This window comes from Bubalus bubalis, chromosome 2, assembly GCF_019923935.1.
Source record: "Bubalus bubalis isolate 160015118507 breed Murrah chromosome 2, NDDB_SH_1, whole genome shotgun sequence".
In the NCBI taxonomy this organism is placed as follows: domain Eukaryota; kingdom Metazoa; phylum Chordata; class Mammalia; order Artiodactyla; family Bovidae; genus Bubalus; species Bubalus bubalis.
In genome coordinates, this window is record NC_059158.1 from 142,765,574 (window position 1) to 142,790,576 (window position 25,003).

A 25,003-nucleotide genomic window follows, 5' to 3' on the forward strand; every position below is an offset into this window, starting at 1 on the left:
TTATTTTGTGTGGTGGCTACAAAGCTGTATAACTGAATTGTCAGGTTGTATTAAATTGACTATTTAAGCTCTGTGCATATTATTAAATATAAACTATGCCTCAGTTTTTAAAAGAGAAGGATGCTGAGATCACAATCAGTTCATCAGTCAAGAGTCCTGTGATTGATTGGCAATGTCTGCCAGGCACCAGGGGGATGAAAAGAGATATCAACACAAGTACCAAATGTTTGCTATTTGTGTGCTTGAGGGAGTTTCTGCCTCATCTTAGTGGTTATGATATTAACTCATCTACCTTAAAGGATTATAACGAGGTAAAAGTTATTTGTATTTATATAAAGCCCTACCTAGCCAAATGTAAGATGTTATTATTCACATTTATCTGCCATGATGACTTACAGTGGCTTTGGCAGGTAGGTGCCCAGAAACTTCTCCCTGGCTGAAATGAAATGCTGCAGAGCCAGATATTTTCAAAATGCAGTGCTCCCCTTGAACACGGACAGAGCTTGTCTGTCCCATTACTCATATGGCAAACATAGAATGCTAACACTGACTTGTCAAGCTGTCTTTCCCACCGCTGTACAGAGCTACTTTTAAGGTACCGATTTCCACAGGCTAAACTAAATACTCTGTTTTCCTTTGAGGCTCTTTATCCTTTTCTGATGCTCTGTCTCAAAATGGGGTCTGGTAGTTCTCATTTCTCCTTCTCCTTCCAACTGCAAATCCTCAGGGGACTTGCAGAGCTTTGCTCCTTGGGCTCTTGGTTTATGTCTGTTGGCCGTGGCATCCGTTTCTGGTGTCTTGCAGCATCTATCAGGAGTCTCCGGATTACTGATGAGGATGGTTGTACTAGCCAGCCTGTATTACTGGGGGGCTCCGGGCTCAGCAGCCCTGCTGTTTCCTGACTGGTGTCCCCACAGAGAGAGCAGGACAGAGCCTGGCAGCCGTACCTTCACTTCCGAAGCCAACCAGAAAGCCAGGGCCTGCGGCAGATCCAACCTGGGTACTCAGCCAAGAGATACCTCCGCGGCCTCTTGCGGACATGGCCCCCTGGCACCATATACAAGCTCCAATGTGCAGGTCAGTGGGGACGTGGGAGGAGGTGTGCCCTGAGCTGCCCGCCACGCATTCTGGTGCAAGAGTGTGTTTTCCATGAGTGTCTGAAACATCAGAATTTTAGGCCCAATTCTGTGTTAAAGGTGCTCGATCTTGTTAGCCTCCAAGCAACCATCACACCTTTCGCCTCTCCTACATTTGCGGAGGGATGGCAGCCTGAAGTCTTGCCTTCCCTCCAGCGCCCCTCCGCAGCCTCAGGCCCTTCATCCGGAGCAAAACGTGCTTCCCAGGCCTGCCCACTCAGAGACTCCATGTCCTCCAGTTCAATCTCGATCTTTTACAAGAGAAGGAAAAAGAGCCCCAGGGGTAAAGGAATATGTCCAAGGTCATTCAGCCAAAAGCAGTGCTGAGACCGGAAGCCAGGTCCTACCCACATCTCCGACACCACAATCTTCCCAACACCACTGCTTCCCCTTCGGAGGGGACGTCAGATCCCCTAGGAGGTAGAAATGTTAGACTTTCTCCTCGAAGATGGTGGCTTTCCAGCACTACCCACCAGACAGACACCCTGCTGCTGAACAGACACCCCAAATGCACTCTGTGAAGGCTTGAAAATGAAAGCAGGCAGTGGCTGAGAATTAGAATTGCCAGGTTAGCACCTACACATGTGCACATACACACACACACAGAGGCACTAACCAAAAAAAGAGAAAAAGTTAAGCTTACAATATTTGTACATATTCCTACTTTTAAAAAATGGTATTTGTTGTTTATCTGAAATTCAACTTAAACTGGACATCCCATATTGCATTTGGCAAACCTATTGGGGAAGACAAGGGTGAGCAGTAGGATCTGCCAAAGCCTGCCTGGCTAGTTGCCATCTCTTCAGCACCGACAAACAGACGGGACCAGGGGAAGACTGACTCTCTCTTGCTTTATAGGTTTACTTTGGGAGAGAAGAGAAAACAACTCTCTCCCCAGTTAAGTGATGACTTGAAGGAAAATGAGAGTTGTGGGCTTGCCCAGTAGTTGGTTTACCCTTCATGGCCGGCCCACGGTTCCAGGCAGTTCCATTTATCTAACGCTAGTGAGAAACAGCCTCTTAACCAGAGATATATTTATTGTTAGGTGCTGCAGAGGGCAGGGCAGGCCACTGCCCCATAGCCCAGGCCCAAAATCTTCAAGGGGGAAAGCCCTTCTTAATATCAAAAGACGTCTCAGACCCTTCTGTGAAAGTCATGTGGCTACAAGGTGTGGTTTAAGGAAAGGTCCATGTGTCCGTGCATTCTTGGGCCTCTTGCCATAGTTCCTGCCTAGCAGAGAGGTGGGACCATTGGTGAGCCTCAATAAATACTTGTAGAATGGATTGAGAATCACAGGGGTTACAAAGCAAGCCAGGTACATCCAGAAGAAACCTTGAGACTTCATCTAAGGCAGGAGGAGGCTTTTACCCAACCCCAAAGAAACAGCCATGTTCCTTCCACCAGGGGAACCCAATTCCTGGGAATGGAGGGGTGGAAGAAGTATATATATGATACAGAACCAGAGACACCCAAGACATTGGCTAGAGAACCCTTTATGGGTTCTATCTGATTTTTTAATCTCTTCCATCTTCTAATTGTCTTTCTTAATGCGCAATGTCCAAAGCTAAGACTAATGCAAGTGGGGAAACTTGTGGTTACCATCAAGACCTCTAGACTGACAACCATTATTGTCCTGACCTACTCTTCAGGATATATCAAGGATTCTGTGCTGCTTCAGGACAGTCAACTTAACGTACTAAAGAATCTCAGACCACAACAGGACCTTTCAGGTGTACCCCTCAAATACCATCTCCTGCCTGTCTTCCCTCCATTTTGGATTCAACAAGGAAAATCTTTTGGACAAGGTACATGTTGATTTTATCAAACAAGATCTCAAATATTGGGATTTTTAACAGCATAAAATGAAATTTTTCAAAATAAGGTCTAGAGAGTCTTGGTTTCCTTGTCCTCACCTATAAAATGAGGGAGTTAGTCTAGACCAGCACCATCCAATAGTACTTTCTGTGATGATGGAATGTTTTGCATATATAGTGTCCAGTTCCAATATAGTAGTCACCTGCCACATGTGGCTACTGAGCACTTGAAAAGTAGGTAGTGTGACTGTGAAAATGAGTTTTAAAATTTTACTTACTTTTAATTAATTTACATCTAAATAGCTACATGTGGCTAATGGCTACTGTATTGGACAGTGCATGTCTAGAATTTAGATTTTAGATTATTTCTTATGACTTTTTCACTCTCAGAAGAAATATCAATAACCTCAGATATGCAGATTACACCACCCTTATAGCAGAAAGCAAAGAGGAACTAAAGAGCCTCTTGATGAAAGTGAAAGAGGAGAGTGAAAAAGCAGGCTTAAAATTCAACATTCTAAAAACTAAGATCATGGCATCAATCCCATCACTTCATGGCAAATAGATGGGAAAACAATGGAAACAGTGACAGACTTTATTTTCTTGGGTTCTAAAATCAGTGCAGATGGCGACTGCAGCCATGAAATTAAAAGACTCTTGATCTTTGGAAGAAAAGCTATGTATTCTTGCCTTAAGAACCCCGTGAACAGTATGGGCCTCAGTTTCTTCATTTATCAAATGAAGATGACCATACCCACCTTGGGACTCAAATGGGATATGCAGTATCTGGCACACAGCAAGTGCTCAATAAATGTTAGTTATAGACATCCCTACCTTGTGTTTTTTAAACATAATTATAACACCCAATTGCCTATGATCACAAGGACCGAAAATCAACTTGTAAAGAAGGAAAAATAGCTCAGACTATATCTCGAACCCTGACTGATGATTCTATAGGTTTTAATTTTATCTCCCCTTGGCCTCATTCTCCTTGCCAGACACTGTACTGGAGAAAGTAGCAAAAGCCCTGGCCACAAATTTCAGATCCCCCAACAGTGTGATGTTACTTACGCTTCATGCATCCTTAATTTGCTTATCTATAAAATGGGAGTAATGCTATCTGCATTCCACCCTCTCTGGGTTGTTGTAAAAAAATCATAGGAGAAGACATAGATACAAAGCTGTCTAAGAGCTCTAAATTATTACCCCCACTCACACTGTTTGAGTAATCTGAACCCATATTTGAGATAGAGCACATGGTGTGGTCTCCTTTCAAAAGTGAAACTTCCCATACCTTGCTTGCTAACCTGTTTCTGTTAAGCATAAACAAATGAGCCAGAGCTGACATTTGCTGAGAAAAATCTTGGTTTCCCTCACATAGATTGAGTCATATATTCAATATCACCTGGGATACAGCCAAAAGGAAGAATCCCTCTCTGTATCCTCCTACACAAAACACCCTGCCCCAGGTTAAGCAGTCTGCCATGTAAGACCATTCAGCAGGTCAGCAACCATTTGCGCAGAGTTTCACTTCCTATACCCTTAGAAATGCTGGTAGAGGCTACCAAGTGCATCTCACCAGGAAGGATGGCCCTGGAGCCTGGCTTGACCTCAAAGGATCATTCTAAACACATAAAAAGGTCTTTAGTGCTGCATCCTATATGCAGCTGTGGTCTTCTTGGGGACAGGCAGATCGAGGGGCTCCCTGAGTCACTAAACTGAGCAGAGCCCCCGAACCTAAGTGTGAGTCTGCATCTGCTCCACCAACACTCTCAGCATCAGCTCTGAGCCAAGGTCGCCTTCAGGAGCCAATGGACAGAGGAAGGGGAGCTGCAAGGAGGGAGTGCTCCATAAGTGGGCACTTGGCTGTTGACCCAGTGACACCAAGGATGACGTAGGGAATGACAAAGGTTGGGGAATACAGGAGGACGGTGAGGCTGGCCGCGAGCCTCCAGAAGTCCAGTGCTCCAACACACACAGAGCCCCTGAGCGCTTCCAGAGCCCCTGGTTGAAAGACAACCCTACATCATGCCTCAGAGCCACAAGCAGAGATTTGAGGTGTTGCTATAGCAGCTCCAAACAGGGAAGGTTTGCCAGACTATTTCAGCAATAAATCTACCTTGAGTAAGTGATGAAAATAGCTGCAGGACCCTTTAAACCATCGACGAAAGATTTGTTCACTGTGCTGGAGTCATCTGTTGACTCAGATCCTTCCTGGGGGTTGCACAGACAGGGTAAGTGCAGCTTGCTAAGCAGCCATCCCACCGCAGAGGATCGTCTGAGTTTCTCCACAAGGAAATGACCAGTAGACAGCCCCAGAAATCAAGTGCTTCAGACTGAACATCTCAGTGACAACAGAGCAGAGCTGCAGATCATCCCACCATCATCACACCTCGGTTATCCCCTAGCCCCTCACAGCTGACAAAGGGCTGTCACATGCATGATCTTATTTGAGCTCCAGATAACTCTGCAGGGAAGCAAGGGCAAGAAATCAGTATCCACATTTTACCGATGAGGAAACTGAGTCCAAGAAATGACTCAACCTTAAGCTCCTGACTCCCAGAACAGTCTGTTCCACTGAGCTGGCTGCCACTTCCATAGAGACACTACCAGAAATACAGAAATCAGGAGGGCAGAGGAACAAGGGCCTTGATCAACACTGTTGCTCAGAAAAGCAAGAAGGGAGGTAGTTTGTAAGCAGCTAACAGTGTCATACTCGTATTTGGGCTTGCAAAGTTGACCCACTGTTCACCTTTGCAGGTCAGAAGGACCTGGATGAAGGGGAAGCTGGGGCTGGTGGACAAGTGGACCAGGGCTCTGTAGCCAAGGACCGTGGCATCCAGGGGACTTGCTTGCCACCACTCAGGAAGCAGCCCTGGCAGGAAGATGAAACCCAGACAGAGGTACCATTTCTAATGAAGGTCCCCTTTCCCTGATGGCTCAGAGGGTAAAGAGTCTGCCTGCAATGCGGGAGACCCAGGTTCAATCCCTGGGTCGGGAAGATCCCCTAGAGGAAGAAATGGCAACCCACTGCAGTACTCTTGCCTGGAGAATCCCCATGGACAGAGGAGCCTGGCAGGCTACAGTCCATGGGGTCACAAAGAGCCGGACATGACTGAGTGACTTCACTTTCATTTTCTGTCATTGTTCTTCTTGACTTTGGAGATGATACTCTCTCCCGTCACCATTTCCCGGGGTCCTCCAGAGAAGAGAAAAGTGTTAATACTTTGAGCCTATTGATCCCTGTTTTTCAAGGTGCAGCTGGTAGAACCCTAGCACTGCCAGATGCTCCATGGGAGAAAAAAAACTGGGAAATGCTGTGCACCACATTCTCCTTCCAGAGAGGCACAGTGCACATTTGACCATGGACCATTTGAGAAGTTCTGTAGTAGAAGAGCTGATTTAACTTTAACTTGTGGTTTTCCAATCTCACTTAACCACAGATCCTCCCTACCCTCTTCACTGCATCTAGGCATCTCTAGTCATCTCTAGAAAAAAAGAGCTTTTGGTCTTCGAGTTGGAAAAGTCCTGTATCTTGCTAGCTGTGATGAGCACATCCAAGAAACTTAACTCTGAGCCTGAATTACCTCTTATGTAAAATAGAGCATTATCACACACACCTCTCAAGTTTGCTATGAGGATTAAATCAGTAAAAATGCTTTTTAGGGACTTCCTTAGTGCTCCAGTGGCTAAGAAACTGTGCTCCCAATTCAGGGGGTCCAAGGTTCAACCACTGGTCAGGGAACTAAATCTCACATGCTGCAGTTAAGAGTTCACATGGCACAGCTAAAACTCAGTGCAGCCAAAGGGAAAAAAATAAACTTTTGAAACTCTAAGGCCTGTGTGTGTGTGTCTGTACAACAGAGAAGCATAGATAACGCATGTTCCTATCTTGAATAAACACACATGACTTACAAGAAGATCATGTGCCAATGAGATAGGAAAGGGGGAGAAGAGAAGTACCACCTAGTGGGAGGGAAGAGACATTTTATGATGGCTAAAAACAGTGAAGCTAGCATGAATATACTTGATGCCACAGAACTATACACTTAAAAATGATTAAAATGATACATTTATGTTATGTATATTTTACTGTGTTAAAGAAGTCTGCCAAAAAGAAAAGACAACGATACTAGAGCTCCATTTTGATTTTTAATTTTTTTCAAGAAAGCAGTATACATCAGGCATGGCTAAATGTCATTCTTTCTATCACTAGCAATAAAACATTTTATGAATGTAATAAACAGCATTAGAGATCTGGCCACGATAACCATGTTTTTCTTCCCAGGCTGCTAAGAAGATTTCATCCTTGGAATCACAAGTCTAGCCACAAGGTCTGACTGTTAGAGGAACCGGCTCTGTTCCTTTGCAAAACCTGTTTTCAGGAATGCATATCTGTCGTTCCCTAGGACATGTCAAAAGACAATCACCATTGTATCCACACTTCAAAAGAAAGCCACCGTGAAAAAGCACAGCAAACCTCCAAGAGGACCCTCGGGCATGCCCTCTTCGATCACTCTTGGCTCCTGCATGACAAATCCCACACGACATTCTACTACGGAGGCACTTTCCCCAACAGGAAGGCAGACCTCAGCGGTAAGAAGCCGAATGCCTTGCTTGTTGATCTGGGTAAACCTGATCCTGCAGAGAACACTGAGCACGCTGAGTGTCTCTTCCTCATGCCACTCACCTTAGAAAATAACCACTGAAGTTCAGCCAGAGGTGGGAATGAGACTAGTCCTCAACCACACACATTCCACAATCAGACTGCCTGCGCTCAAATGACCCCCACTTACTAACTGTGACCTTGGGCAAGTTATTTAATCTCACTGAGGCTCCATTTTCTCATATGTGGAATGGGAATAATAATAATACCTCCATAAGGCTATTAGGGACTTCCCTGTTTGCTCAGACAGTCAAGGATCTGCCTGCAATGCAGGAAACCTGAGTTTTCCAGGAAAATCCCCTGGAGAAGGGAATGGCAACCACTCCAGTATTCTTGCCTGGAGAATTCTATGGACAGAGAAGCCTGGGAGGCTGCAGACCATGAGGTTGCAGAGAGTCGGACATGACTGAGTGACTAACTTATTATTATTAACACTAAGGCTATTATGGGGATTCAGTTAATGCATGTAAAATACTTTGCCCAATTCTCGTCCCACAGTCAGCACTTAACACATAGTAACTATTAAGATCATTATTAGTCTCTCCATCGCCTGACTCAGCCATCAAGAACCCAACCCAGATCATGAGATTAGGGCTCCCTGAAGCTGCCTCAGCCACTGTGGCTCTCCAGGTGTCTCAGCATCTCCTTGCCTCTCTTCCCATTAACCTAAAGGTGATTAAAGTTGAAAGTCAACTGTTCATCCCCATGCCTGCAACTAATAAGCTCTTGTTGCCATCCTATCTCTACAGACAAACAAGCGACTATGAAGCTGCACCACGGCAGAAGCAGCCACTTGTTCAAGGAGCCTCCTGCTGAACGATGTCTTTTCCCTCCGGTAGCATCTGCTGCTGGCTCAGAAAAAAACATGCCTGGGGACATGAAGAAGAAAAAGGTGTGTGTGTGTGTGTGTGCGTGCGCACGCACGCACGCATGTGCACGCACATGCTTAAAAGATTAACCTTAGTCTAGGAACGAGGTGATTCAAAGAGATGTCTCCAAGAACTGGCCTTACTTGCTTTTGAGCTCACTGTGTGGAGTTGGACTAAAGGGGTAGTAATTCACTAAATGTTGAAAACAATGAATAAGAGGAATTTAAGCTGCCCTGCATTAAAGCAGATGGTGTTACCACACTGATGGCAATAGAACCCTTTACTCTGTTAAGGGGCTGAGGGTTATCTGTAAGCATGTAAGGACAGAATTTGAGTTTGTAAGCAGCTGACCCACTTCAAACTCAAAATGCTTGGAACCTGGTAATGGTTTTGCTTAACTGAGGGTCGGTCAGCTTTGAAAATGTAGGATAAATTTTGCAGGTTTATCAACCCCTTCAGAAGTTTCAGGTACATCTTCCTGAACTTGTGCTGAGCAGGACTGAGCAGGGGCTCTGGAATGTTCAGCCATCGTGGCAGCTGTATGACTTGAGCGAGTGGTTCACCGCTGAGCTGCTCCTCCTCTGTACACAGGGATAATAATACCAGCCTCACAGGGCTGATGGAAGGATGAAAGGAAATGAAGCACTTATGTGAATGTATCTTGTGTCCGATAGGGACCAACAACAATGTTAGTGGGATTCATGCCATCTGAAGTGACCCTGAGGAGCCGTGGGCACGCCAGGTGGCCCCAGTGCCAGTGAAGAGGTTATTTTCCGTCTGTTTAGGATTTTCTCAGATTCTCTGTGTCTAAGGTGATCTAAATCTTTCCATTCACACCAGAAGGACCTCTGGCTTTTCAGGTTCCTTTGGACCAGGAGTAAACAGCAGGCCTGACCTGCCAGGGTCACCCAGGCCCAAGAAAAGTCCTCAGTCTCACACGCAGATCATCCCAGAACTGAGCCAGGCTCAGAGGATAGGAATCCCTCCCATCAACCCATGTATATGATTTAGCAGAGGAAAGCAATATTTTCCACTATATTAAAACTCTGTAAATTTTTAATTACAATGGAGAAATTTAAGGCATAGCTTGTCAGCCATATCTCACACGAACCATTTGAGTTTCCACATAGATTTCCCAATGCAAACCTTGTCAAACAAAATACAAAGGTCGGTATTCAGGAAAGGGCAGTTGGTGGGCAGCTGGCTCCTGGAGAGTGGAGATCTCTAGGAACAGAACGATCCCATGTGCATGCATTGGGTTAATCATTTTCTTAACGTCTCAAAACTATACATATTACCCTGCATGTTGCTGGGTGAATTTCCTCCTCATTCAACTCTAAACACGTAGGATGCTTGTGTGTGTGTCTGATCTTTTTTTCTTTTTGAACACTAAAAAGTAAGAAACGTTTTTATTTTTCCTCCTGTGAAATTGAACTCCCTGAAACCCAGCACACATATACATTTCATAGAGCCGAGTTCATATGTTAAAAGCTGCAAACTAAAAGGAAAAATTTTTAGCAACTTCTGAATAATTGGAAACTGGAAGCTCTAAGTACTAGCCCTAGTGCCTCTCTCCCCCCACCCCCACGGTGCATACATACACCTATGTTTTGGAGCTTTTGGGACATAAAGGAAACTGGGTTAAAGCTGTGGTTGATCCTGACACAGAGTGATTTTCTTTTTCTAGAGATCTTCATATTTCAGATGTGTGGAGACACCTAGGTATTCTGCTAGTGTCAAGATTCAGTATTAAACCCTAAGGACAGAACAGTCTTCTCTCAAAGAAATATTATAGAAATAAGTCTAGTTCCAAACACTATTGTAACTATGTATAGTTAACTCATTTAATCCTCATGGCAATTTATGAGGTGGGCAGTATGATTACCCCCATTTTACAGAAGGAGAAATTGAGGCTTAGAGAGATTACACAAGGCAAGCAAATATACAAATGTGTATTCCTATTTCTGCCCTTTCTTATCTGAAAGGTTGCACAGTTCATAGTCTGAGCCTTGCCTTTTTCCCCATAATGACACAAGTCAAGATTTTTCCCTCTCCAGACATGAAAATAGCTCCAACATGTCAATCCGGCTGTTTCAGGGCTACAAAAGAAAGAAAGACTGCATATCCTCACAAAGGCTCTTGAATTTACCATGTTTATGCTTCTCAGAGCAGTTGGAGACTGGGTTAATAGGGACATAACTTAGTCCCCACCAAGCAAAGCAGCCCCACTCTAGTGAGTTGACCGGCTTCCAGGTTGGTCAGTTTTCCTTCTCAGCCCTGGATACAGAAGCAACATCACATCCAGCAGCTTCTGATGCTAGAGAGTCAATAAGATACCATATCACTTATCCCTTGCAGGCAGCAGGATTTAGATACCTGCCATATTGGGGTCTGTTTGTTTTTACATTTTCTCCAGGCACCTAAAGCTTTGAAATTACCTCTTATCTCAGAAGAACCACCCAGAGTCCTGGACCCCCTGAGGAGTCAACTTAAAGCCAGTGAGCCCCCAGCAGAGCTCTTCATCTTCCCTGTGGAGATTCATTGTCATAGCCAACACCCGCCAAAAGGCAAGGCACAAAGAAGAGGTGGGTCCTTGTGAACGGGTCTCCTGAGGGAATGAGGCAGGCCAGGAAGGACTGGAGTGTGGGACCCGCTCATGCAGCCCTCTCCTAAATCACGGCTGACCCTCTCCAGGGTCACCCCCTTATGAGAACTTTTTTAAAAAGAAACAAAAAGGATAAATCTGCAAATAGGTCTCTACTGGTCATATTCAACTCAGTTTTTAAAATATGCATTGAGTCCTTCATTAAACAGGGCATTTTGCTAAACTGTGGAAGAAAATGGCAGTCAGCCATACACATAAATAAGTCCAGGGCACCATAGATGTTATAAAGGTGCAAGAATTTTCAGGCAGTTTACAACAAGTAAATGCCATATATAACTGAAATTGAAAAAATAAAAATCTGGTTAAAAAGAGTAGAGAAATAAATTTTATCAGACATCTGCAGTGAATTCATTGCCTTTGATAAGCACTGGATTTAGATGAGCTAGCTACCTGGCAGCCAGGATAAAAAGGATATTTGGATCTTTGGATTTTAGTTTTATGAAAGATCAAAGTTTGTCTGAAGAGCCACTTTTCCTGATTTTTTGTAGTTTATTTTATTGAAGTATAGTTGATTTATAATATTGTGTTAATTTCTACTGTACAGCAAAGTGATTCAGTTATACATATATATAGAGAGAGACATTCTTTTTCACATTCTTTTCCATTATGGTTTATCACAGGATATGGACTGCAGTTCCCTGTGCCTTACAGTAGGATCTTGTTGTGTATTCATTCTATATATTCCGGTTTGCATCTGCTAACTCCAGACTCCCACTCCATCCCTACCCAACCCCTTCTTCCCCTTGGCAACCATCAGTCTGTTCTCTATGTCTCTGAGTCTGTTCCATTTTCCTGATTGTGAATTAGGTAACATTATTATGTAACTTAGATGATTTCTACAATCCTTGTCAGGAAAGATGTTGAGCTTTTAAGCAAAGTGCTAAGAGAGTCCGGGTAAGGAGAGATCAATTCCAACCTAAGACTTAGAAAGAGGCTTCTGAGTGACCACTCAGTTCACCCTGCACATGAGCAGAAATTCTTTCTGATCTTCCCAAGCCATTCCACAACACCCTGGCCAAAGGCACATTATTGCCCCTGGGAATTTTCTGGGCAGCCTGAGGCAAAAGGCAACTCTCTAAACAGCTGACTCCAATTTTGAAAAGTCCTAGTTCTGAGCTTTCTAGAAACTTCAGAAAAACTGCCACTGATTTCTCAGTTTTCACTCTCCAGCTGTTTGGAATTCTCACTATGAAGAATATCATAACTGTTAAGCTTAGAAGACTGGTCAATGGAAGGATGCATAAAGGAACTTTCTGAGATGATGAAAATGTTCTAAATCTTAGTTGGTTGCATGGATATATACATTTATCAAAACTCATTGAACTGTTTACTTAGGATCTGCTTGCTTTCACTGTATGTAGATTTTACCTTTCCAAAAAATTATGTAGCTCCTTAAAACACACACATACAGTATTACAGTATTTTTAAATGCAGGGTTTTTTAAATTATTATTCAGGTCTAATGAAGCCAGTAGATCAGGAGACACTTGCCAGTGAAAAGATAGTCTGTTACTCACAGTTCCCAAGAGCAGAGGGCATGCCATGTCCCACAGGGCCACATGGAAAGAACCAGGGTCAGTTAGGAGGCAGAAGTGCTGGCAGGGGGCACAGTGTGTGTGTGTGTGTCGGGGGCGGGGGGGGCGGGGTACAGGGAATGGGCAAGAGTTTTTATTCCATTTTTGGCAGGAAGAAATGGCTGAGGCAGGGCAAGCAGGCTAAGCAAGTTTGGCATTGGCTAGTTGGAATAATTTGGGCAGACTCTGTGCATCAGGGCTGTCCCTGGTTGTTGGATACCTGGCCCTGGGGTCATAAAGGCAGGGTGATAGTGGCCTGGCAGGGACAGGGAGGCCTGGCGTGCTGCAGTCCATGGGGCTGCAAAGAGTCAGACACGACTTGGCGACTAACCAACAGCAACATAGTGTCCTGGAAGTGTAAGAGCTGTTTAAAGGAGGTCATGCCTGGGGAGAGGCGGGAGGGGCTCTAGACTGGTTAGTTGCCGTATGAAATATGCACTTGCCTTTACTGTCTCAAGGCCCTGGCTAGCCCTGGAAGAGACAGTCTCCCCAGGGTCAGTAAAGTCCCAGAAGTCAAAACACTAGAATAAAAAGACATGCTCACTGATTCACTTTGCTGTACACCTGAAACTAACACAGCACTGTAAATCAACTATACTCCAATTTTTAAAAGAACATGCTTAATGCACATAAAGACAAGACTATCAGCAGGATTCAATTGAATCCTGATTATCTTCCATGATGACCCTGGAAGGAAGGTCACCAGGACATCATGCACCAGATTCTTAAAGCAATTAGATCCATTGAGCTTGCCAACACACTGCCAAATGAAAACCAGGAATAAAATACAGAGAAAGTGAATCCATTGAGTTCTTCCTTCTTGTGTATGTCTGTGAGGACTCTTTCAGTAACAAGTGTTAAAAGCCTAACTCAAACGCTCTTAAGCAAAAAAAAGAAATGTATTCACTCATGTAATTGGATAGTACAAGGATCAGCCAACTCCAGGCTGAACTGGATCCAGGTTTCAGAAAATGTCCTCTGGACACTATTTGTCTGAGTCTCTCAGCTCTGTTAGTCTTTCCTCTCAAGTAGGTTGTCCCCATGTAAAGATGGCCTCTTGCAAATCCATGATAGCTTATTAATCCCAGTAGAATGGATATACCTCTTAAAAGCTCTAGAAAAAAGTACCAAAATTGCCTCTGATTGGCCAGGCTTGGACTCTGTGTCCCCCCTGGACTCAATCACTGTGGCTACGACAGTGAGATGCTCTCACAGCCAGGCTTCAGTCACATGCCCATCCCTGGAGTCAGAGAACAGACCACCCAAAACCACATGGAGTGAGTGACAAAGAAATGGGTCCCCAAAAAGAAGAGACAGGGACTTCCCTGGCAGTCCAGTGGTTAAGACTCTATGCTTCCAATGTAGGAGGTGCAGGCTTGATCCCTGGTCAGGGAACTAAGATCCCCCATGCTGTACCCCCAAAAAAAATTTTTTTAAAGGCTGAATGTTTGAGAATTTCCTGGTGGGCCAGTGGTTAGGACTCTGTGCTTCCACTGCTGGGAGCATGGGTTCAATCCCTTCTCGGGGGATTAAGAAAAATAAATAAAATAAAAAGCATTTAAAAAAATAAACAGATTTTTTTAAAAAAGAAGAAAAGACAGCTGGCAAAACCCACAGATGTCCAGCACAACTTGGCTTTCTCTCTGTCTCCTAGGTGCTCCACAGCCTGAGTCAGCACCAGAAACAGAAGAAGAGTACACGCCGTCATGGAGACCTCCCCTGAAGCAGGTGTCCCTAAGGGGGTCAAGGGCGTTAAGAGTGCATCTCCCAATGGACACAGACAGGGACACACTCTCGCCTCAAGGTAGCTACTCCTTCCCTCCAGCATCCCACAGGATCCTGCACCAGAGGAGAGCAAGGCAAGACACGTCAGGGTCCCTAGCCACGAAAAACGAGGCTAAAAGGGACAAAGCTCCTCCCCAGCTACTTGAAGGTACTTCTGCTCAGACAGCAGCTGCCATAATCAAAGTGCCATCGTGAAAACAACTTCATATCTAGCTCACTAGTGACTAATGAAACCCCCTAAGAATATATTCTATGGGCTTCCCAGGTGTCACTAGTGGTAAAGAACCTGCCTGCCAATGCAGGAGACATAAGAGACGTGAGTTTGAGCCCTCTGTCAGGAAGATCCCCTGGAGAAGGAAATGGTAACCCACTCCAGTATTCTTGCCTGGAGAATCCCATGGACGGAGGAACCTGGTAGGCTACAGACCATGGGGCTGCAAAGACTGAAGAGACTTAGAACACAAGAATATATTCTGATTGCAGATGTAAAACAGCAGTAAATTACTAAACATTTACTTCACACTCTAGTTTCTATCTTTTTAACCTAATCTACTTAGAAATATGAGTTTATTCATTAAAAGTTCATAATATCAATAAAAGTCTTCATTTTTTTTCAAAACATCATATGAACATCTGAAATTATGTATATATCAAAGTGTATATTTTTAGGTGTGGATAGGTTGGAAATAATGGGCCATATTTAGAAAGATCTTCACTTTTAGAAAACAACCTCCTTCCCCAAGGGCAAGATGACAGGATCACAGATGCTAGGTGATCTCTGACTGGTGGTAATCAGAAGTAAAAGGAGGCACATTAATATTTAAGTTCCTCCTCAGTGCCAGGCACGCTCCTCAATTTTTAACACCTCTCATCTCATTTGCTCCTCACAACAGTCCTACCCTTGTTTCACAGATCAGAAATCTGAAGCCCTGGGAGATGAGGAATTTGTCTGAGGTCACGCAATTACAAGTGGCCTCGCTGGGCTTGGAGCTGCTTTCCAGTCTCAGAACCTGTACTCTTATTCATCACACTGCACTGCGTCTCAGAACAAACAAAGCAATGAACCCAGGTCACGACATTCTGGACACATTTCAGTTTTGAGAATGGCCCTTCTATTTTTCTGTGTATTATTATATATATTATTTTATTTTGTCATTTAGATATTAAAACAGTGATAGTATATAAGTAGTTTCTTTATTTTTAATTTTCAACTTCATTTTTTTAATGGAGTATAATTGCTTTACAATGTTGTGTTAGTTTCTGCTGCACAAATGAAGTAAATCAACTATATGTATACATATATCCCCTCCCTCTTGGACCTCCTTCCCATCCCCTCATCCTGCCCCTCTAGGTCATCACGGAGCACCGAGCTGAGCTTCCTGTACTTTAGCAGGTTCCCACTAGCTATTTCAGTTCATGGAACTCAAAATCAGAAAAGCAAACAACCCAATCAAAAACTGGACAGAAGATTTAAATAGATATCTCTCCAAAGAAGATACACAGACGGTTAAGAGGCACATGAAAAGATGCTCAGCATCACTAATTATTAGGGAAATGCAAATCCTTTGATTTTTGAGGCAGGGGCTTGTTTACCATGTTTCTTAAGTGAGAGTTAATCATCCTAAAGAATTTGAAGTTGTTTGTAAAAAATCCACACATGACAAGGGTCACTCTGTGAGCAGACAGGTAAGAAAGCAGCTTCTCCCTGTGCACCACAACGTTCAAGGAACAGCCTGAGCCACCAGGATGGATGGCAACACCAGGGAATTTTGTCTTCTGAGCTGCTCGCCTCACCAGCCCTCCACTTGTTTTGAGCTGCTGTGTCCACTGGGGACAGAGGATCTAGAACTTGTCCATCCTCTAGATCTATGAGGATCTACTACCCTGCCAGAAGGAAGTTGGCTAAGAAGTCCCTGATCTCTTGATTAGTTAATATATTAGTTCAGTGTGTAACTCAACCAGGTAGCAGATGCATTTAAAAAAAAAAGGATGTGGGGGTTCAAACAGGCAAGATTTCCGTGGGAATCTTTCTCATCCAATGGTCCCTGAGGCAAAGGTGTTTAAAACTAGTAAGTGAGACTATCCCAGTGTTCAGAGGTTGCACAGACCCATTTACTTGCCTAGCCCTGGATTGTTTCACTTCTCATATCATAAAAATGAAGCCAGATTTTATATATGCACATACACACATACATATTTTATTTTATTGCTGAACCATCTGAGACTTAACTGCAGACTTTGTACATTTCATCCCTTATCAGCATATGTCTCCCAAGAGCAAGGATGTTCTCCTTCATAACCACAGTGCAATTATCACATTCAAAAATATTAACACTGATGTCATACTATTTTCTAATATATAGTCCACATTCCAATTTCTCTAATTACACCAGTAACATTTCTTATAGCTGTTTTCTTCCCAATCAATCCAGGATTCAACTCAGAATCATGCATTGTATTTAACTGTCACATCTCTTGAGCATCTTTTTCTCTAGAACACTTTCGCAGTCTCATTTTTCATGACACTGACATCTTTGAAGAGGATAGGCTAAGCTGCTTTGCAGAATTATCCTCAATTTAGGTTTGTCTGTTTCCTCATAATTAGATTCAGATCAAACATTTTGGACAAGTATACTAAGTTGGTTATGTGTTCTTCCCAGTGCATTACATCAAGGGACATAAATATGCCTTTATATTTATCCCACTAGTTATAATTTGCTCCATTATAGGTGATGTTAAACTTCTTTATTTGGTTAAAGATGTGTCTGCTAGATTTCTCCATTGTAAAGACACCTTTTCCCTTTGTAAGAAGTGGCTTATGGTACTTTGAGACTGTGTGTGAAGCCAGCTTTTCTATACAAACAGCAAGAGTGCATTGAACATGAAATAAAGACCACTCTCTCTGAGATTAAGACAAGGTCTCAATCACTTTTAGATTACTGGGTTTCACCCTCCCTAAAGTAGTCCCTGCTGACTTTAAGAAGGAATAAAAGAGAGAAAGATGGAGGCCAGGATGTGCTTTGTGGAGTGTTATCATCCATGCTGTTACCCTCTACCATCTGGAAGGGGCTGCTGTGTGCTTTATGACCCAGAGGAGCCATGTGATCACTGGCCTGCTTAGGAAAATTGCTTTGTGGTTGGAACTCTGTAACCAATAGTCCCATGAGCTTGAAGGCTGGGTCTCCCCAGTTAGGGAAGGACCTTGCAGCCTCCCTTGCCTTTCTTCTATCTCAGGAGTCCATCAGCAGGACAAGAATAAGAACAACCACTGTTCGGCTTCTCCCAGTTCTTAGAGGTTCCCCCAAGGAAGGGCCAAAAGTAATCCCGCCTTGCCTATAGGAGATACCTGGCCTCTGCTCCTTAGCAGGGCTGGAAAAAAGAGAGACCAATGTAAGAATATGGGGAATAACCAATTCTAGACACCAGGAGCCATCACTTGAAGAGTTAGCAAAAAGGTTACCTCTGCTTCTTGCTGTTCCTGATTCTTACTCATGCTTTTTCTCCTTTTGCTTTTGAAGAGGATGTTGCTCCGCCCCAGAAGGGGACCTCATCACCATCCCTGAGGAAAGGAAAGGAAAGTCCAGAGAGCCAGAGAGGCCCAGACAGCCCCAGGACATCAGGCCGCAGCAGCCCCACAGGCCCCGCACGTGAGAGACCAGCTGGGGGGGCACTTCCAGCAGCAGGACAAGGTAATCACTCCTGGGGTAGATGCACCCCTTTGGCTTGTCTGTGACTCTGGGCTCATTTTAATCATCTTCCAGGGCCACACATAAGCTGTCTGAAAGCCACCCCACTGAAGAAGGGAAATCAGCAGTGTTTCCGACCATGTCAGTGGGATTAACGCTCACCATGCTTATTCCTCAAGAGTCAGTCCATGTTTTTAAAAAGGGTTTTCTGCACCAGCTCACACTGCCAAGCTGTTCTGTGCTTCCCTCCCTCCTGGCAGCACCCGTGATGACGCGGCTCCCTGCGCTCATCACAGAGACTCCCTACTGGGTTTACGGGGCATTCTCCACGCCTAGCCATAACCCTGCCTCTGGGGGACCTGGCTAAGGGGAAGAGTCCCAAGGTAGGAATCACCCTCCCCAGCCCAGGGCAGGGCCTGAGGCCTGTGAACAGAGAGGACTCCAGATCTCTTCTGAAGGGTGAGGCAGGCAGGACCACACCCTCGGTGCTTTAGCCCCACTCGGAGTTCTCATCCTTAAGAGCCGACAGCTCAGGAGGAGACAGCGCAGTGACAGCTTCTGTGGGGGCAGCGCACAAAGCAAAAATTGCTTAGAGTCCAAATCACCCCTGAAAATCCCTTAGGGAGGGTCCGAGCTGGAGACCTACGAACCCACAAACTTCTAGAAAGTGCAGCCCAACCAGCTGTTCCTCCCTCATCAGAGGATGGGCAACTTTCTCAGGTTGAGCAGCAGATGAAGGAGATGGAGTGTGTTTGGTGAAGAAAATGCCTCTGTTAACAGTAGAGCCTCACCTGGGGCTTCTAGAAGCTCACATTCAGAGAGGAACATGGCAACTGAGAGCCACCAAGAAACAACAGGCACCGCCACTTTCGTCCCATCCCACACTCACTCAGGGACAGACGCCTCGCTGTTCAAACCCTGCTCGCTCTCGCTCCGCCTGCCTCAAACCCAGCGTGTATATTTGAAGCCTTGTGAGCATAAATTCAATACATGGATCAATAACCCCATTATGTGTTTGCATCTTCTCTGTTTAAGGCTGAAATGGTCAAAATCAAATCCTATCTCCCCCTCCTCCACCTCTTTTCTTTCACCAAAGAAACTTCCCAACTGTTTCAAGGTGGAACCTTTTTCTTACAATTCCCTCCCTTTTATATTTGCAGGGCAATGATGCTCTCTTAATTTGGAGCTAATTACCTAAACTTTAGGTACCATAATGTCACCACCAAGGGTATTCCTACGAGGTTTCATTACCCAGGACAAATCACACCAAACACACAGACAGACAGACACACACACACACCCCTAATTGGACACCCTTACAAAAGGAGAATCTGATTAGAATAAACAACAGGGCCGTGACTATGAGAGAAGTGTAGCCTGAAGCCTCAAGTGCATAGGTTGAGTATGTGTAAATGAATGTGTGTACAAGGTCACATGTGTGTCTGAGGGCATGTGTGTGCTTATATAGCTATGTGAGTGCATGTATGTACTCGTGTGCTCACGTGTATATGTGTGATTAAGCAGGCATGCATGTTTGCCTTTGCTTGTGTTGCTGTGCGTCCCTGTCCGTGCATACACACCTGCGTGTGTGTGCATGTGTGCTATGTGCATGGGTACATGTGCATGCACACCTCGGTGTAAGTGTGTGTGAGTGTGTGTTCCCATGTGTGTCAGGCCTCAGTGTATGTGTATAAACACACACTTGTAAGCGTCCACTGTGATTGATTGCCAGCTCTTCTCCTGACCCCTTTGCCTTGGAAATGGGGAAAGTCAAGTCATAGAAACATCTTCAGTCTTTCTAGGCAACGGGGAGAAGTACAGTTTTCTCCTCCTCCCTGGCCCGAGCCCCTGGAGTCACTAAGAGTGGCAGCACTTGACCGTCAGGGCACAGCTATGCTGCTGAGTAGGGCACAAAGGCGCCAGGCAGAGCAGGAAGCAGAGGCTGGAGTCTCTCAGACCTGCGCCGAGGCTCTGGGCTGCACACGTGCTTGAAGGACGTGGCTCCATTTCCTTCGCACAAGATGCCCCCGCCAGCCTCACCTTGTCCCTGCAGGGATGCCTGAAACCAGAGGACCCCCTCTTTTCTAGACCTTCACGGAAGCCATGGCATAGGCAAGTGGCAGCCCCACCCCATTCATCCCACACTGACTTTAGACAATGGGGCCCAAACATGGCGCAGCTCTGGAGAACCCCAGGAGGGAGAGGGCAGCTCTGCACCCCGGCGAGCTCCTGAGCACACCCACCAGCAGCTCCCCGCCGGGGAAAGCAGGCCACATTCGGCCTCCCTCCCCTGCTCTAGTGCTAACACTCATTGCCGGTGCCTGTGCTTATTTTCAAGAAAAATCTGGAGACCCTACATCGGGACACTTCTTGCAAGGTCCAGGTGGAGAAAACATCTGCCTGTCCCTCCCAGGGCCCACCCACACCCAGGAGCTTCTGTCAGGGGAAGGTAAGATGAGACAGCCCAGGTCAGCCCTGTTTCCTTGGGGGAAGATTCTACCTGCAGCTTCCAAAACTTCCCAGCAGCAGAGACATCATTAAAAACAGACGCAAGTCAGCCAGTTTCTCTCCTCTCGCTGACACAGAGGTGCTTCTGTAGTTCAGACACAATAACCCAATGTTTGCTTAACAAGTTTGCTCTTGCATCAGGAGAGAGACGTTCCTGTGGAATGGCTCGGAGGAGGCCTAATGTGCTGTGCTGATGCCTCGATGAGGATGATAAAGCCCTCTTGGTATTTGCCCAAACTAAACACCATCTTTTCTCTTCTTTCCAACCACCCTCCAGAGGTGGAGGTGGCTAATTGGTAATCCAATCAGGTCTCCTTGTTATGAGCGTTGGTTCACTGCTGCAAATCATCTGGCTCCTGACAGATAGCAAGGCAGTTTCCAAAAACCCTTCTGGCAATGTTCACTTTTTGGAAAAGGGATGTTGGCTCTGAGCAATAACCATCTTGCAAAGGAGGGAAAAAAAATGAAGTCAGAGGGTGATGAGTGTCAACCACCCAGGAACCCTGATGATATGTATGCATGAGTCGTACAGCCATCAGGCCTCTTGATGAGGAAGATTAAAATCTGCACTTGTTTCATGGGTGATGTCATGACTGCATCAATAAAAAGAGCATGGACTCAGAGCCAGGAGATTCGAGTAACCCTGGCTGGTCCTCTGTATTTTCAGATGACTTTGGGTCCAGTCCTTCCTTGTGTCCAAGGCTCCTCATCCCATTGAAATAAGGAGATGAACTCTGCCACCTGCAGCTATTGATTATTACTTCATTTTATGTGTTGTGTCTGTTGCTGTGGAAGTAGCCACTTAGTATTAATACATGGATTTCTAGAAACAAGAATGCATTCATTCCAAATTCAGCGTTTAAGAACTTCCATCACCACTTAGTCTGTCGCATGATATAAGCATAAAAATAACTTGGTTCTGAACTAAAGGAAGCAGGAGTTAGACAGGTGGAGGCCAGGGTCAGTGCCACCCAGCTGGTACAACAGCTGGAACGCAAACACGATTCTGTTCATCTGCTGCACATTTGTCCACTCTCTTCCAAGAGAAATAGCCCTCCTTCGGGCAGAGCAAAAGCCAGAAGCAAAAGGGAACATCTTCAAGTTACATATTTAAGTGTGTTGTCGCATTGTCAATATCGTGTTTCAGTCGTTTTGGTGTCCCTGGCACTCAGCGCAGTCCCTCACACCAGTGTCTCAGGGTCACAGCAAATGTTTACTGAAAAAGTCTTTCGATGATTGCCACACAAAAGAAAGAAAGAGAGAGAGAAATGAAGTCTATGCTGAATGAATCAAGACTTGCTCTGAGCACTAACCATCTCACATAAGGAAAAAAAAAATTTACTATCTTGTCCTACTCCCCTGAACAATGTATGTAATCCTACTTGCCTCTCAAACCTCCAGACATCCACTGTGAGCTAGATAGATAATGAACAAATGGATCATCAGTCCATCAGTCAGTCAGTCCCTGGCCTCTCCCTACTCTCTATCCTATCCTCCAAATACTGCAGGCTGGTGGACCTGCAGTCTTGATGGTGACTGGGTAGGGCCCAGGGTGGTGGACGAAACCCTTAAACCCACATTTCCCACAAGCGCCCGTAGAACAGGTCCAGCTCTCTAAGAGTCTCTGCTAATGGGAAAGCCTTGTTTTGTTTTGAAAAGCAGTATACTGGAAAAAAATTTCAATTCCTGCAAAGGATTTGCTCCAACCACACCAAATTCTTTGCAGCTGTTTGTTCACATTCATCTTGATCACCATCCCCATCCCACTCTTCCAATCTCACCTCCCACTATATTCAGGCCCACCCTTTTCTCATCTGTCCAGTGACTCAAACATTCAGTCTCCCTTCTCTTGTCTCCCAGCCTTGCCTAAACTGCCCTCAAATATTTAGAATCGTTTTAAGTTCCAGGGGAAGGCTCATCATTTCTGGGATATCGTCCTAAATAAATCCTCCTCAACTCACTGAACTGCCCCAGGGTAGCCTCAGTCCATTTCTCTCTCTCAACCCCACTTTTTTGATTACTGCATTTATCTACATCTGTTTTTCCTTTGAGCTCCCAAATATATTATAAGAGTCCTAGAGAACTTCTTATCTTTATCATATGTCCAAGAAATGTGTGTTGATTGACGCAATACCCCAGGTGCCACAAAAGAAAGTTTTTGGAGATCATAGTTGTTGTTTTTTAATTTAAAAAAAAAAAAAAAAAAACCTTGGGTAAAAGTGGGAATATGATCTGTCTGATCTTTCTGAAACTTTCAGACTCTGTCAACATCTATTTGGAAATAAATTCTTAAGCAATTAGATCATGATATCTTGCTTTCAGATAGCATAGGGAAATGAGTATAAACCTTCAGAAGAAGGAAAAAAAAAGATGTGAAGACTTGAGCTGGAATTTGACCCTCTTGGTCATGTTGAGATGTTGCTACACTTAGAAAATTCAAAGGCTGAAGAAAGGAAATTTTAACTTGGAAGGATACAAGTCAAAACATTGGCTATTCACTTCAAGTTGCTTATCCTTGATTCAAATCCTTCATTTATTCCCCTAGTCACAATGCCAGCAATAGAAGTTTTCTTTCAGAAGATCTTTAATTGAGTTCTTTACTGCAAGAAGTTCAAGGATCTCTGTGCCCATGATTCAGTATGGGACTCCAAGCCCCATGCAAATTTAAATTCTTCATCTCTTTCAGAGTTTTCAGTTAATACTTTCTCTTGTCCTAAATGGATTTTCACCTCCAAATCATGTCTTGGTTTTTGGTCATTTAATTAGCATCTTTCTGTCTTGCAGCTCTTTCTTGGTGTGGTGTTTTTAAAATATGTCTACAAATTCTTTGACACTTGTTTCTTCAAAAGGGGGAGCCCAATTTTCCTCCCTTTGAGTGTGGGCTGGACATAGAGTCTCATTTCTGATAAACTGAAGTAATGGTGTGTGACTTCTGAGACAAGAGAGGAGATGGTCATGCCCAAGTGAAACTTCCAGATGACTATATCCGTGGTTGACACTGTACTGAAGCCTCACAAGAGACTGTACCAGAATCACAGCCTAAGAGTTTCCCAGATTCTCATAGCAACTCTGTGAGATATAATAAAGGCTTACTATATCACTACATATAGTAAGTCACTAGATTTGGGGATAATTTGTTTTCATAATAGATTATGTACTGGTGCCATTTCCTAATGGTCTGCAATTTAGTAAACAGAAAGAAGGGTCCAAGAATATCCCAGTTACTCTCAAAACACTGATTATTTGAAGGCAAACATATGCAAAGTGGTTGACTTTCTCTGTGTTCTCCCCATTTGTCCTTTGTGAAAAGGTTGGTTGTAGGGACTCATGGATAAAAGGATCCTTCCACATTGGTGGGATATTTGACAAAATATGCTTTTCCCTGAGTAGCCTATCTCTTAGCAGCTGTTGCTTTAGCAAAGATGCCTGGAGATTTGAATGGAGAAGTCCATTAGATGAGACAGCATGAAGAAGAAGAAAGAACTCGGGACTAAACGTCCACAGTCTTGGGTTTTATTCGCAGCTCTATCACCTTGATTTCTGTGATCATTGCAAATGAATTCACTGCTTTGGCACTCAGCTTCTCTGTATGGAAAAAGAGGGACTGGAATTCAATCCAGTTCTTCCAGTGTATGTCCCATAGAAATTCAAGTCCTCAGAAAGTTAGCAGGCATTCTGTTTTTTAAAAAAAATTCTAAGACTAAATAAGTTGGAAACCAGTGGGCCAAAGTGAAGCAGATTCCTCCCTGCCAGAGCCTCTACTATGTTAATATGGGTTATGGCTCCTCAAGATGAGAATATGCAGTGTTTCCCAAACTTATTTGACCATTGAATTCTTTCTTGTTTGAGTAAAGTGTCATGCACATCTAACTAGTTTTTGAAACACACTTTGGAAAATGCTAAACTGATGATTTCTAAGGTTCTTTCCAGTTATAATGCTGTATGTTAGTAAATAACCCCATTTCCCAAGAAGACTCTCTGCATAAAGGAGTTCTGTTGTCTAAATCCTGAAGCAGGATATCAGCTATTCAATAATTCATGCTTGTTCTTGTTTTCATTTCCCAAACCTCAGTTCTGAATCTACAATCCTTCCATCTCCCTGTAAAAAGGAAGGTGGAGGAAACCTGGGTGGTGATAAGGCCCTTTTGCCCAGTCAGTGTTTGTTAATAAGCAGTCATGTTGGTGGATTTAGCAGATCTCAGATGTTGAAATAAGGAAAATGTGGTTGGATATGGTCATTTGGCACCCAACAGTTCCTTCCAGGGCACCTTCCTGTACTCCGGAGGCTGGCAGGCTGAAAA

The 25,003-nt window shown here is 44.4% G+C and overlaps 1 protein-coding gene across 1 annotated transcript in view; it reads left to right on the top strand.

The window, feature by feature from the left end:
• KIAA2012 (KIAA2012 ortholog) overlaps nt 1-25,003 on the top strand; it is a 129,118-nt gene that overhangs the window by 16,523 nt on the left and 87,592 nt on the right. Inside the window, exons 3-11 of the mRNA XM_006080540.4 lie at nt 918-1,077; nt 2,786-2,941; nt 5,711-5,853; nt 7,360-7,546; nt 8,366-8,508; nt 10,902-11,070; nt 14,378-14,527; nt 18,027-18,197; nt 20,533-20,643. Coding sequence (XP_006080602.2) covers nt 918-1,077; nt 2,786-2,941; nt 5,711-5,853; nt 7,360-7,546; nt 8,366-8,508; nt 10,902-11,070; nt 14,378-14,527; nt 18,027-18,197; nt 20,533-20,643 — 1,390 coding nt within the window. The remainder of the gene's footprint in view (nt 1-917; nt 1,078-2,785; nt 2,942-5,710; nt 5,854-7,359; nt 7,547-8,365; nt 8,509-10,901; nt 11,071-14,377; nt 14,528-18,026; nt 18,198-20,532; nt 20,644-25,003) is intronic.